Below are 15,303 nucleotides of genomic sequence, written 5' to 3'. Positions count from 1 at the left end.
TGAAGGAAGGGAGGGAAGAGAAGGAGAAAAATTTGGAACACAAGATTTTGTAAGGGTGAATGTTGAAAACTATCTTTGCATATATTTTGAAAGATAAAAAGCTTTTATAATGAAAATAAATTTCAAAGTCTTTGCACAAACAAAATCAATGCAGCCAAGATTAGAAGGGAAGCAGAAAGCTGGGGGAAATTTTTACAGCAATGTTTCTAATAAAATTTCTAATTTCTAAACTATATAGAAATGAGTTAAATTTATAAGAATTTAAGTCATTCCCTAATTGATTAGTGGCCAAAAGATGAACAGACAATTTTCAGATAAATTAAAGCCATTTCTATTCATATGAGAAAATGCTCTAAATCACTATTGATTAGAGAAATGCAAATTAAAACCACTCTTTAAGATACATCTCACACCTATCATATTGGCTAAGATGATATGAAAAGATAATGATAAATCCTGGAGGAGATGTGGGGAAAATGGAACAGTAATGCACTACTGGTAAAATTGTGAAATGATCAACCATTCTGGAAAGCAATTTGGAATCATGTCCAAAGGGCTATAAAACTCTTCACTTCCTTTGATCTAACAGTGTGTCTATTCTGTATCCCAAAGAGATCAGAAAAATGGAAAAGGACCCACGTGTGCAAAAATGTTTGTAGCAGCCCTTTTTGCGGTGGTAAGGAACCGGAAACTGAGTCAATGCCCATTGGTTGGAGAATGAATGAATAAGTTATGAAATATGAATGTAATGGAATATTACCATTCTTTAAGAAATGAGGAGAGCCTGATTTCAGAAAAGCCTAGAAAGATTTACATGAACCGATGCTGAGTAAAACGAGCAGAACCTGAAGAACACTGTTCAAAATAACAGCAAGTGTGTGAGATGATCGACTATGATAAGTTTATTTCTTCTCAGCAATGCAGGGCTCCAAGACAATTCCAAGAGTCTTGGGATAGAAAATGCCAGCCACATCCAGAGAGAACCATGGAGCCTGAATGTGGATCACAGCACAGTATCTTCACATTTTGTTGTTGCTTGTTCGTTTGCTTTTTTTCTTGTGGTTTTTTTCCCTTTTGTTCTGATTTTTCTTGCACAACATGACAAATATGGAAATATGTTTTTTTAAATGACTGTATATGTATATCCTATATTAGACTACTTGCTATCTTAGAGAAGGAGAAGAGAAGAGAGGAAGAAAAATTTGGAACACAAAAATCATACAAAAATGAATGTTGAGTGAGATGATTCAGACCGATTCCAATGATCTTGTGGAGAGCCATCTACACCCAGAGAGAGGACTGTGGGAACGGACGGTGGATCACAATATAGCACTTTCATTCTTTTTACTATTGTTTGCTCGCATTTTATTTTCTTTCTCCTTTTTTCCTGTTTGATCTGATTTTTCTTGTGCAACAAGATAATTATATAAATATGTATGCATATATTGGATTTAACATATACTTCTACCGTGTCTAACATATATTGGATTACTTACTAGGGGAGGAGTGGGGAAAGGGGAGGGGGGAATTGGAACACAAGGTTTTGCAAAGGTTAATGCTGAAAAATTATCCATGTATATGTTTTGAAAATAAAGAGCTTTGATAAAAAAAATTAAAGTTGAAAACTCTCTTTACATCTATTGGGGAAAGTAAATAATAAGGGGAAAAAAAGAAAAGGCAAGTCATTTAAAGACAGTGATTGGTTCACTTTTGTGTTTGTATCCCTGGCATTTAGCATTAGTGTCTGGCACATAGTAAGTACTTAATAAAAATTTTTTCACTAAAAAAAAAAAAAAAAAAAAAAAGAAGAAAAAAAGAAAGTTCCCTAAATACCAAAAGCTCTCTCAGTTTATCAAACACTTATTAATGTCTACTACATAAATTGAGGCAGACAGGTGGTGCAGCAGACACAGCACCAGGCCTGCTGAAATCAAATCCAGCCTCAGATACCTACTAGCTGTGTGACCCTAGACAAGTCCCTTCAACCTGTTTATCTCAATTTCCTCATCTGTAAAATGAGCTGAGAATTGTAATTAAATCCACTCTCAGATAACTCCTAGCTGTGTGAGCCTGGACAAGTCCCTTCAACCTGTTTACCTCAGTTTCCCCATCTGTAAAATGAGCTGGAGAATTGTAATCAAATCCAGCCTCAGATACCTAGTAGCTGTGTGAGCCTGGACAAGTCCTTTCACGCTGTTTATCTCAGTTTCCCCATCTGTAAAATGAGCTGAAGAAGGAAATGGCAAGCCACTCCAGTATCTTTGCCAAGAAAATCCCAAATGGGGTCATGAAGAGTCAACTGAACAATAACAACAAAAATATATACATTTGGTGCATACATATGCAGTTTATATGTATATACACTAAGGATAAGAAAAAAAGGCAAAGACAAAAGTCCCCGCCTTTGAGGAGCTCACATTCTAATAGGGGAGCAATAAGCCCACGACTTTATGCCCCATATTATACAATCAGGGTCCTTCCTAAGACAGGGCAGGAACCCCGGCCTTCCTAACTCCAAAACTAGGCCTTTATCCATGGTGGAATTGGGCCTTTCTAGGCACATTACAGAATCCTAGACCATCAAAGGGGTAGCTGGGGGGGCAGTGGTTACAGATGCTGACTCGAATCATTAAGGTCTGGATTCAGGTCTCTCCACTGATATACAGCGCTTCTGTGACCCATGAAAACTCTTTCTGACTATGATGCTCCAAAGGAGGACAATCCCAGGTCCGTTCCCAAAGAGAGAGAGGAATAAGGTTGCCAGAATGTCAGAGATGTGGAAGACTTTAACATTAATTACTCAGGGGCTTTTACACTCAGAGCAGAATGTCAGGGCTCAGCCAGTGTACTCGCCTCCTTGGAATGGTGACGAAGCTAGAAGCGGGGCAGGGGGATGCAAGGTCACACAATAAGCACCCCAGGCTCTCGATTTCCAGGCAAATGAGTGCAAAGGTCATTAAGCGCGGTGATGTTTAAGGGGCAGAGGACAAGTCCAGAGACGGGTCTCTTACCTTTTCCTGGAGAACGCTTTCTTGGAGAGGCTCACCACTCGGGCTCTTGTCAACTTTCGATTCGCTCTCCAAAGCTGGCCTTGTGAACCTGGCAGAGAAACCGGAGTTAATCCAGAGGCGGCAAGCGAAGGTGTCAAAAGCCCGGTTGGAGGATCCAGGGCATTTACTATAATATGAACGTGCCACAGACAGCTGGCTAGAAGCTCCCTTTCTCAGTTATTGCTGGCACGAACCTGACGGAGAAAGCCTGGGACGTCACGATGTCAATCCTGCTTTCATCAGTCACGGTCTGGCTGGAAAAAGTCTCTGCACCAGGAGCCGGGAGGCCCAGCTTCCAGTCTGTCAGCCACTCCCTGGGTGAGCATCTGCCTGTAAAGTCTTACGTTTCCTCATCTGTAAAATGGGCCTCATCATCCTGTCCTCCCTAGCTTTTAGGGAAGGCTTAAGGCTACACATGGATATTATCTCCATCAAGGTGTTGTGGAAGGAAATAAAAATGCCATAAGGGGTATAATTATCTTTGCCAACAATAACCAGTAATCACTCACCGTGTGATCTAAATCACGTCTCTGCCCTTTTCCAGGCCTCGCTTTGTTGCTCTGTAAAATGAGGGAGTTGGACTAGAATGACCTCTCAGGCCAATTCTGGCTCTAAAGGTCAGGGAGTTTACCAGCTGTCGGGTCTAGGAATGGCCTCCCCCATTCTAGTTGGGTCAATTCAATCCCTCAATTTGGCAGTGGAGTCTAAAATAATAATATTATATAATAATATATAACTAATAATAACAGCTGCTGTTAGGTCATTTTAAGTCTTATCTGACTCTTCATGACCCCATTTGGGATTTTCTTGGAAAGGTTATCGAATTCGTTTGCTATTTCCTTCTCCAGCCCATTTTACAGATGAGGAAACAGAGAAACAGGTTGAAGTGACTTGCCCAGGTTCACACAGCTAGGAAGTGTCTGAGGGCAGATTTGAACTCAGGAAAAGGAGTTTTCTTCATCCAGGCTCAACATTCTATGCATTATGGCGCCCCCTAACTGTCCTAATAATAACAGCACTTTCTGTATAACACTTTGATATATATCATACTTTAAAGTTTGCAAAATGATTTATAATTATTATATTATAATTGTTATAAATTATAGATTAAAATATAGATTCAATGTATACTAAGTAAATATATTTTATATAATATGTTGTATATAAATATTATAATCATTTCATTTGATCTTTGCAAGTCTCCTGGGAGGTAAGGGACTATTATCCCCATTTCACAGAGGAAGAAACTGAGGCAAGCAGAGATTTGAAGTGGCTTGCCCAGAGTCACACAGTGAGCGCCCTAAAGCTGAAGCGGAACCAAAGATTTCCTGACTCCAGACTACGAACTTTTATCTGTGGTTACCATCCGATGCCTCTTTTCTAATAGAAAGAGCCACGGGTGGGGGCTCAAGAACAACTGGTCCCTAGGCCTGGTTCTGCTGCTAACTAACTAGTTGAGTGATTGGGGGTGACTTGATCCTTTCCCCCTTATTATTTTATATCTATGTATTAATTTTGTATATAGTCAAATGCTAACGTGTTGTCTGTCCTGAGAGAATGGAAACTGAAGACGAGTTTTTGTTCCGCTCCGGGCCTGACACACAGTAGGTATTAAAAAGGGATTGACTGATTGATTAATTGAATATAAATGTCTGTTGAAGGGAATATTGAATGTAGTCCCTTTGGAGAAGAACATAACTTTTTGAAAGCAGAGAAGGAACTATTTCTGGTTTTGCCTTCATCCCCCAAGCCTAGCACAGTGCCAAGCACACAGTAGGTACTAAATAAATGCTTGGTGATTGTAGGTACTAAATAAATGCTTGGTGATTGCTTGACTTCAATAGTTTCATTTCCTCATTTGTGTACACGCTCTAGAACCTTCTTTCCAGAGTTATGTCCCCATCCATACATGGGGATATAAGTGAGATATAAGTAAAAGATATTTTATTTGTTTATTATTTATTTTTATGAGAGGCAGCATGACATAGGAGATAAAGAATTGACCTCAAAGCCAGCAAGACTTGTGTTCAAATCCTGCTTCTGACCCACGGTGACCTATGTGTGACCCCCCAGGGCTCAAGGCAATTCCTTATAATTTGGAGGACACCAATCAACATTGGTAGGTTTTTCCTCACCCAAATCTTCCTTTAGAATCAGTTTCCATCCTTATTAATTTATTTAACACTGCGGTACCCCATCCTATCTGCGTCCCCTTCTGAATTTCCTCTAGGTAAGTAAAGTATTAGGAAAGGCATTATAGTACCCATTTTACAGATGGGAAAACTGAAGTCGGGATAGTTAGACTCAAATTTCTAGAGCTAGAAGAAACCCCGATATTAAAATGGAAACTGTGATGGAAGAGACCCTTCTTATTTATCTCTGTATCCTCAAATGGGATTTGACACATAGTAGGTACGCAGGTCCTCCTGACTTTAGAGCTCTGTCTATTGCGCCATCTAGCTGCCCCTAATTGTGCTATGGTTTTGTTTAGCTGATTGTTTTGGGTGAAGCAATTGGGGTTAAGTTACTCCCCTAGGGTCACACAGCTAATATTGGTTGGGTGTTTGTTTTTTTTTTTTTTTTTTGGGGGGGGGGGGGGCGCTTGAGAAGCTATGTGACTTGCCCAGGATCACAAAGCTAGAAAGTTTTAAGTATTTGAGGCCACATTAAACTCAGTTCTTCCTGACTTCAGGAGCGGTACTCTATCCACTGTCCCCTCTAGCTGCCTCTATCACAATAGATACTTAGGAGAAGAGGACAATAGATAGGAAGGCAGGAGTTGCAGAGTCGTATATACTGGGAGGGATTTCAGAGAATACTGGATTCCCCCTCTGCTCCTTCATTTTACAGAAAAGGAAACTGAGGTAGAGAAGGCAGTGATTTGCCTAAGGTTACAGAGTAAGTTTTGGAGGCAGAATTTGAACTCAGGTCTAGCTTTATGTGCTAAGCCTGGGAGATTCCTGAAAGAAAACTTACACTTTGGTCAAGTCGGCAGACAGAGGCCTCGACTGGAAGGATCTCCTCCTGCTCTCGGGGGGTATCTCGGGGTTCTCCACCATCCACTCTTTGATTCGGTCCTGGACTTTCACGCTGCCTTTGTCCTTCTCAGAGGCTGGAGCGGGAGCCTCACTGCTCGCCCGAGACAAGAAGTTTTCGGAGCCAAACTGGCTGATGCGCTTCTTGACGCTCCCCCTGGAGACCCACTCCTCCCCTCTGGCACCGTCCCTTTCGGTCACCCTCCCGTTCCCCTTGGCCGTTTGGTTTTTTCCTCTGCGAGTCCTGGGCTTTTTTCCGATCTAAGCAAAGACACGGGTCCTTCAGCCTCCTGGTGCTCTGGGTCCCTCTCCTCTTTGGGCTTCTCATCCTGAGGGCTCCATCCTTTCCTGACCGAGGTCTCCGCCGGGTCTGTAGATGTTTCAGGGGAACAAGCCTCCACCGACCTAAAGACAATTTTCTGATCCTGTTCCTTAGCTTTATTTTTCAGATCTGGGACCTCCAAAGCCCATTCCTTCAACCTCAAGGCAGGCTGCGAGGGTGTGGCCCTGTCCAATGGTTCTGACCTCTCCTCTCCATTTCCTCGGTCACTGGAAACCACACCCAGCCCTTTCTCCTTGCCAACCTCCAAGGGACTGCCCGCCTTCTTGGGGAGAATATCCTTATTTTCAAACCTGGCCGTGAGATCCACAGACAGGGGCCGAGGTTTCCGGACCCACGATTTCTCCGGGGGAGGAGGGGGCACCTTCCCCCCGGGGGTTTCTAAGGGGCCGGGCTTTGGAAGTTGGAGAGACTCGGTGAAGATGGCCGAGACCGGCCTCCGCTTGGCCCTCAGGCGGACTTCTGAGGACGGAGGCCCTCCTTCCTTCTTGATGCCGGGGGATGCCGGCGATTCCTTCTCTTCCCCCTTCTCCCAATATCTCAACACAGCCGGCCTTTCGTCAGAAGACAAAGACGCCTGCCGCTGGAGGGTCCCCACGGGTTTCCGAGGAGGCAACGCGGGTTTGGTCACGGTCTCGGTCTTGGAGCTGAGTGGCTGTCCTTGCGGCTGGCTCCCACTCGCTGCCTTCTGCTCCTCACCCGTCCCCCTCCCCGAGCTGGGGTCTGCCTTGGCGGGGCCGACCGTTTCAAAGAGAATGATGGTGTTTTGGCTGTGCATGGTGTGAGAAAGGGGCTTATTACAGGGCTTTATGACATTTGAGCTCAGGCCTCCCCCCGCATCCATCTTTGGTTCAACCAAGGAAGGCATGTTTTCATCCACGGCCTTAACGGCGGACGGGTCCTCCGGCTGGCCGTAAGCCAACGGCCTGGTCATCACGGCACCAGGTTTGACGGACGCCACGGGAGATTTCACATTTGCGAACGTATCCAAAGGGTTCTCTTTAGAAAACGGTTTGGGGGAGAGACGGGGCACGGGGAGGGCTCTGGTCGGAGTCCCGAGAGCCCTGGGCCCTGCCAGCACCATCCCCGGAGGAGAGGCCGGGGCTTTGCCGACAGGGTGATAGTAGGTCGTTTGCAGTTTGTCTTCCTTGGCAATCTCCTTTAAGTTGGGAACAGGTGTTAGGGACGCGAGCGGGCTGACCTCTACCCTCGTGGCCATGGTCACCCTCACAGAGCCATCTGTGTTAAGACATTCCGAAACAAAGCAGCGACCCCTGGTAAAACAAGAGAAAAAAGAGTTAGCATGGGGCAGGACTCACCCTCACAGCACACTAACACCTGATCCTCGCCTCCATCACCACCTCTGGGCTGGGAATCAGGAGACCCGGTTTACAGCTTTCCTTACACGCTGACTGACTGTCTCAGGCTGGACAAGTCCACTTTCCCCTCCTACAATCACATGTAGCTTATATTCATCTTCACGGTTTACAAATGTTTGTTATTGTTCAGTCATGTTTCACTCGCCATGACCCCACTTGAGGTTTTCTCGACAAAGATACTGGCGTGTTTGCCATTTCCCTCTTCAGCCCATTTGGCAGATGAGGCAACTGAGGCAGATGCTGATGAAGTAAATTACTCTGGGTCACACAGCAAGTAAGTATCGGAGGATTTGAACTCACAAAAATGAGTCTTCCCGACTCCAGGCCCAGCACTCTATCCACTGAGCCACATTGCCGCCCTTAGTCAATAACCCAGGGCTTGGAACAACGCTGTGAGTGCTGTGCGTTTGAGTGGATCTATTGTGGATCTATAGCACATTGTATATAATTGATCTTGTATATCATACAGTATAATAGTAATATTCTATAATACAGAATAGTAATATAAAACATCTTATTATAGATTATCTTGTAATGTATTTTAAAGTATTGTAATATCGTATATACTCTATAATATAATGTAATATTGCAATGTAATACGCTATACTATATATTATATTGTAATATACTGTATATTGTAATAGGTCAAAATTTTGTCAAATAATGTAGTTATCTTTCCCCCATTGTGGGCTATTCCACAATCTGCAATATCCAGGTAAAATTCAGGGGCCTTCCTCTCGTACCAGAGAAGTTTGAATTTTTTTTTCTCCTTCATGGAATGGAATATTTATAATACCTTAAAACGTTGATTTTATCCCAGACTACACATAGATTTTAGGCATTTCTGAGCGTTTGAATATTTTTATGGAATCTACTGGCCTTTTCATGTCGTCTATAGTTTCTACAAAACTCCCGCCAACTCTTATTTAACTTCTTATATTAATCCATGATATGCCAAAACCATGATTGGAAAAGTTCATAATTGTGAAAAGGATGACTGTATATTGTGTGTATCAATAGAATAAGATATTGTACATATACATGTATATTGTATTTATGATATGATAAATTATATAGAAAATAATTGTTATATTTGATAAATATAAATTAATATAATAAATAAAATATTGCAAAATATATTAGATATTATATCTATTATCTATAAATGTGTATTTTATAGTGTGTTACATTTATATGTCTTCTATGTTATAGATTATATAATAACATTATAAATAATACTTATACATCATATATATGACACTATATAAGTTTTATAGATATTTATAGGTCAAATATATGTCTCTATACACTATAAAATATATATGTATATGTGTCTGTGATGTTTATTTACATAAATAACAATACCAACTAATTTCAGGCATCCTAGCAGCTGGGGGAATCAGGAAGGCTTCCTGGAGGAAGAATACAAGAAAGGCCCTTCCTTCTCACTTCCTTGTCTCACAGTCTCTCTCTTTCTGTAGGATGCAGTCCAGACACTAGTTTCACACAAAGTCTTTTCCAATCCCTCTCAATGCTAGTGCCGTCCCTACTTGCCAAACCCCCTGGAATTTAATGACCTTGTAAATTTAAGTATTTATTCACTAATATCTACCCTATCCTGGGAAATACAACATTAGCTGTGCGACCTTGGATAAGTCACTTGATCTGCTGCACCTCAATTTCTTTATCTGCAAAAAGAGGGACACGTACTCCATGAAAATGAACTCAGCTCCTCATTGTCTTTTTCATTAGACTGTAAGTTCTTTAAGAGTTGGGAGTGTTTTAGTCTTTGTTTTTGTACCTAAAGGCTCTGGCATCCAGCAGGTGCCTAATAAATGCAACTTATTGAGTTGAGCCTTGATGGAAGCTAGAGATTGTAAGACGTGAGCCGGGAAACCCTCTAGATACAGAGGAGGTCATAGGTGTGTACATGAGCTCCTTCCCCTTCAAGAGGACTATAACTTCCTTGAGAATAACCACTTTCTCATCCCTCTTTGCATCCTCCCTCAAGATCTAGCAAGTGTGATAGAGGGCTCTAAAGCTTGTGGTCACCTGACTTCCAATCACTCCTCTCACCCCCTTTTTTTCCTGAAGACAGAGTTCAAATCTAATCTGATACTAGCTGAATGACCCTGAACAGGTCTCAACTCTGTTAGCCTCAGTTTGCTCAACTGTAAAAGGTGGACAACAACCACACCTACCTATAGCACAATCCCGGGCACATAGTAGGTGCTTAATGTTTGTTTCCCTCTTCTAGCAGATAAGTGTAGAAACTTTGCCTATCTTTATTACTCCTCCTCCTCATGTCTCTACTCCACTCCTACTACTACTACGTTTTCTCTATTACTAGCAAAAAGGAACTCACTGGTTCAATTCTATTCAATCAGCAAGTACTAATTAGGTACCTACTATGTGGCAAGCCCTGGAGAGGTAGACAAAGTACCTTGAAAATCTTTAGAAATTAAAATATACCTTATTTATATTATATTAATTTAGGAATGGTATATTTTTCTTTTTGATTGGGGCAAGGCACAAGAGTAGAAATCCATAGAACAGTGGTCTAGAGTACCAACCCCCATATATACCTACACACACACACACACACACACACACACACATACACACATACACACACACACGCACACGTGCACACAAACACACACACATACATACACACACACTGCTGCTTCTCCTTGTTTCATAATAAGGCTGATGATAGCTAGCATCCCCATTTGAGCTAAAATATTCCCAGGAACACTTTTGTGGTCGAGCTAAGGGTACCGGAAACGGCAGCTTACTGAGGAAAGGTTAAATCCTGGGCTTGGAGGATAATGAGTATGATTGAGATGAAAGAAATAATGGAAAGGGAAGCGTGGGGAGACTTGTATAAAATGATACAAAAAAAAGCCAGCAGAACCAAGAAAACACTGTATACAGTGATTGCAACAATGTGAACAAGACGAGCAAGAAAAGGAAACTATTGTCTAATTTGAGTGACCAAATTAGACTAGAGAAAAGCTGAAAAAAAAAAAAAACACCTCCTTCCCCTCTTTACAGAAGTGGGCAACCACTAGGTGTGTATGTGGGGGGAATACTCCATATACTGTGATTCTCAGCGAATGGGTCTGAACCATCTTACTGAACTTCCTTCTTTCCTTCCCTACCTCCACCTCTTACTCTTTCCTCTCTCCTTCCTCCTTCCTCCTTCCTCCTTTCCTTCTGCCTCCTTACAACATATGGTTCAACAGGTAGAGTAGGGAGATACTGGGAAATGGTAACAATAACTTTTTAAATCGAAAAGAAATAAATCATAATCGGCCTCTCTGCCACTGTGCAGCTTTCTCTCCCTTCCCCAGTGAAAAGCTTCGTCTCAGCTGGTGCTCACAATAAGCCCGCAAGCGCAGAAGCCGAGGCTCTCCGAGCCGGAGGCTATCCCAAAAGCCACCTTGTCCAACCCTAAAGAGCCCTTGCTATAATGTCGTCACACGGCACAGACTCACACACTCATTTCCCCCCACACGGCGCTTAGCACAGGGCCTGGCCCCACTGGCCCCTTACTAGGATTATTGCATTGTGGATACGTACACATATTCATACACACATATACAGAGATGCACATACATACATAGACAAACACACACAAATGCATGTGTGTATATACACATATATACACACACTCATACATACATTCATTCACAAATTCATACTCATACATTCATACACATACCCACATATGCTGTTTCATATATGTGTGTGTATACATACATATACACACACCCTTACACACATAGACATACACACTCACACAAATGCATGTGTATATATACATATACACACTCACACTCACACATTCATTCACAAACTCACACTTAGACATTCACACATTCTTACATATACCCACAGAGGCTGTTTTTTATATGTGTGTGTGTGTGTGTGTGTATACATACATATACACACACAGATTCACACCCTCACACACACACATAGACATACACACTCACATACCTAGACTCTTATACCTATGTACAGATTCACACTCTCACATATACACACACATACTACATATATATATACACATTCATAAATTCACAATACATTCTCATACACATTTACACACACATACCTACATTCACACATACATATACATTTACACACAGAAACACTTCTGCACACATCATACGTTCCACATACAGACATACGCACATTCATACACTCATGAATTCACACACTTTCTCATACATATTTACACACCTATACATACATAATTCATACATGCACATTCACACAGAGAAGCACTTTCACACATATCATGCATTCATACACATTCACACACACGATACATACACCCTCCCATATGCACACTCGTGCACTCATACTCGTGCACACACAGACCTACTCTCACATATATACTTTTATACACATTTACACACACACACACACACACACACACACACACAATCTGTGTCATCCAGTCTCTGCAAGAAGGCTTCTAGGAAGGGAATTCATCCTCCTTCTGAACAGGTCTATTTGTGAGGGAATTTTAGGTCCCCCCCAACGTGACTCCAAGCCTAAATGTGCCTCCTCTGCAACCTGCCCTCACTATTCCCTGTTCTGGCCCCTGGGCCAGCCAGGACAACCCAAAGCCCTCCTGCCCATACTTGACCACGGTCGCCACGTTCCTCCTGAGTCTTCTATAATCTAAAAGAAGTTGGCAGCAAAGGGACAAGTGATGATCATGCTCTATCCCCTGGGCAAACTATCCCAAGATGTCACATTTTAGAAAAAGTACCGGTAAGCTGTAGAGCACCGAGAAGAGAACAGCCAGACTGGTGGAGGGACTGCGTAGTAAGTGGAAGATCAGTGGAAGGAAATAGGAATATTTAAACAGGAAAAGATCTTGGAGGGCCACGACCATTGTTTCCAAACATCTCAAGGCCAATTGTATGGAATCACATGTAAAGTGCTACATAAATGCTCATAATTATTACTGTTGTTGTTGTTATAAGAGGGACAATTCAATTCAATCAAGAAGCATTTATTTGGCACTTAATATGTGCCAGAGACTGAGATGGAAACCTCTGGAATCTAATCTAGGTTGCAAGTTACAGAGTGGCAAATAATGCCTTGAGGGAAGTCGATCCCCCAACAAGGAGAAGTGGCCCAAGAAGAACAGACATAGAGTCCTCTCCCCTCCAAGGTTTTCCCATGGGACTAACCGCCTCTTGGGGGCACGATACTGGGGATTCTGGCCTGAGCCTGTGGGGTGGTTCTGAGAATCTGCCAGGCCCCCATAAACAGGCCAGAGGAAAGCAAGACCCTTCCCTCTGAGGCGTTTGTACCGAAGGCCCCACACCATTGTTAACAGCCAGGCCCTGACTCATGTGACGGCCTCCTGGAAAGCAACACGGAACAGACTTTGTCAAGAGGAGGAAAATGGCCAAAGAGCGTATCGAGGAGCACTCCCAGATCGTGTCCCGTGTCAGGGAGCACATGAAGTCATATTCAGGGACAGGAAGAAGGGGAAGACCTTCATCGAGGTTCTCTCTCTCCCGTGGCCTTTGGGCTACATGACAGGCAGCAGCTATTTGTCTCATTCATTTTCAGGCTGACTTTTTGTATCTTGATGTCAGGTGTCTTGAGCTAGAAAAAGGGAAGGATTCAAAAGTAGAACGGAAAGCGTTCTGAGATCAGAGCCAAAAGATCTAGATTCTAGTCTCTGATGGACAAGGACATCCCTTCACCTGGGGGCTAAATCTGGAAAAAGGAAGAGTAATAGGCAGTATCTGGGGAAGCAAAGTGGTACAGTGGACAAAGCACCAACTCTGAAGGCAAGAGGACCTGAATTCAAATTCAGCCTCAGACACTGACCCTTGATGTATAAGCCTGGGCAAGGCACTTAACCCTCATTACCTCAAACCGCTCCCTCTCCTAAAAAAAGTAACGTAATATCTCTCAGCTAATTTTAATAGAAATCCTGTCTTTGACACTGATTAAGTGTGTGACTATGGAAAATCAGTGAACCGCTTAACCTCAGTTTCTTAATCTGTAAAATGGGGGAAACCATTAAGACCTGCACCTTACAGCATTGTTATGAGGCTAAACGAGAGAATTATGTAAAGTGCTCTGCAGATTCCAAAGCTTTGTAGAAATGCCAGTTACTGCTCTCATCATCAGTCCTGCCAACATCCCGGAGGAGAACCCAAGGGCATTAAGAGTTATAAAGCATTCCTAAGAAAAAGCAGTTTGGAAAGGAAGAGGAAATGCTGGACTTGTGGTCAGTAAGATCTGAATTCAAATCCTACCTCATGAGCTGGGTAACCCTGGCAAATCATTGATTTGTTCAACCACTGTGAGCCTCAACTTCCATGTTTGCAAAATGGGATCATAACAGAACCTAATCTCATTTCATAAAGCTGGTATGAGACGCTTTAAAGAGCTTTAGTAAAAGGTAAAATACTCTTTCACCAGCTGCTATTTGCATCATCATTGTGATCTCTGTTATATCCACAGTATTATAATTAATCATAATAAAAATCTTCTTAAGAGACTATGAATGTGAAGCACATGTGGACCCACTTAACGTGTTGCTTAATTTTGCTGAATTGCTTTTATTTTTCGTCCTTTGTTACATGGCTGGCTCTCAAGGTGAAAGAAGATTATATGTGGAAATAAAGGAGATGGAAAAATAAGATATCACTAAGTTTGAGTTTCCAGCTGACATTAGCTCCTTCCCACAAAAAAATTACTCTTTTTTACAAACACATATATATTGTATATATTGTCTCTCCCTAAAGATGGCAAGCTCCTTGAGGTTCCCTCGGAACTACGTCATTTGTCTTTGTTACAGATCACAGGGTCTAGAACATATAAAGTGCTTAATAAATGATTAACACTAGGATTAATACATAATAAGTGCTTAATAAATGCTGATTGATTAATATTAAGGACTAATACATAAGTACTTAATAAATGTTGGTTGATTAATACTAAGGACATACATAAGTGCTTAATAAATGCTGATTAATAGTAAGGACTAATATATAATAAGTGCTTACTAAATGCTTTACTTATCTTTCTTGGTAGGGAGGGGAAGGGAATAAGCATTTCTATAGTGCCTATATATGCCAGGTACTGTGCTAAGTGCTTAATAAATAGCTCATTTGATCTTCCTAACAACTCTGGGAGGTAGGGACTATTATTATCCCCATTTTACAGATGAGGAAACTGAGGCAAATAGGGATGAAGTGACTTGCCCAGGATCAGCTAGTTATTTACTGTCCCAGGATATATATGACCTCAGGTCCCTAAGCCCAGTGCTCAGGCACCAGCTGGCTCTGATATTGTCATCAAAGGAAGGAGAAGAAAAGGACATGGTGGGACAGAAGCAGTGATGGAAGCCGCCACCTTCTCTTCCCTGCCTTTTGCGCCAATGTCAGATGGAGCCTTTTCTTACCAGTAGCGGCAGGGTCTGAGTGTCCCTTCTCATTGTGAACAGGGGC

The 15,303-nt window shown here is 42.2% G+C and overlaps 1 protein-coding gene across 1 annotated transcript in view; it reads right to left on the bottom strand.

The window, feature by feature from the left end:
• Positions 1-15,303, bottom strand: part of KIAA1671 (KIAA1671 ortholog) — a 210,837-nt gene that overhangs the window by 126,345 nt on the left and 69,189 nt on the right. Inside the window, 3 exon segments of the mRNA XM_051973010.1 lie at positions 3,012-3,099; positions 6,027-6,321; positions 6,324-7,699. Of these exon segments, the coding sequence (XP_051828970.1) occupies positions 3,012-3,099; positions 6,027-6,321; positions 6,324-7,644 (1,704 nt within the window). The 5' untranslated portion in view covers positions 7,645-7,699.

Source organism: Antechinus flavipes, chromosome 1 (assembly GCF_016432865.1).
Source record: "Antechinus flavipes isolate AdamAnt ecotype Samford, QLD, Australia chromosome 1, AdamAnt_v2, whole genome shotgun sequence".
Taxonomy (NCBI): domain Eukaryota; kingdom Metazoa; phylum Chordata; class Mammalia; order Dasyuromorphia; family Dasyuridae; genus Antechinus; species Antechinus flavipes.
The sequence above is the reverse complement of the archived record's forward strand: the minus strand, read 5'-3'. Positions and strand labels throughout refer to the sequence as shown.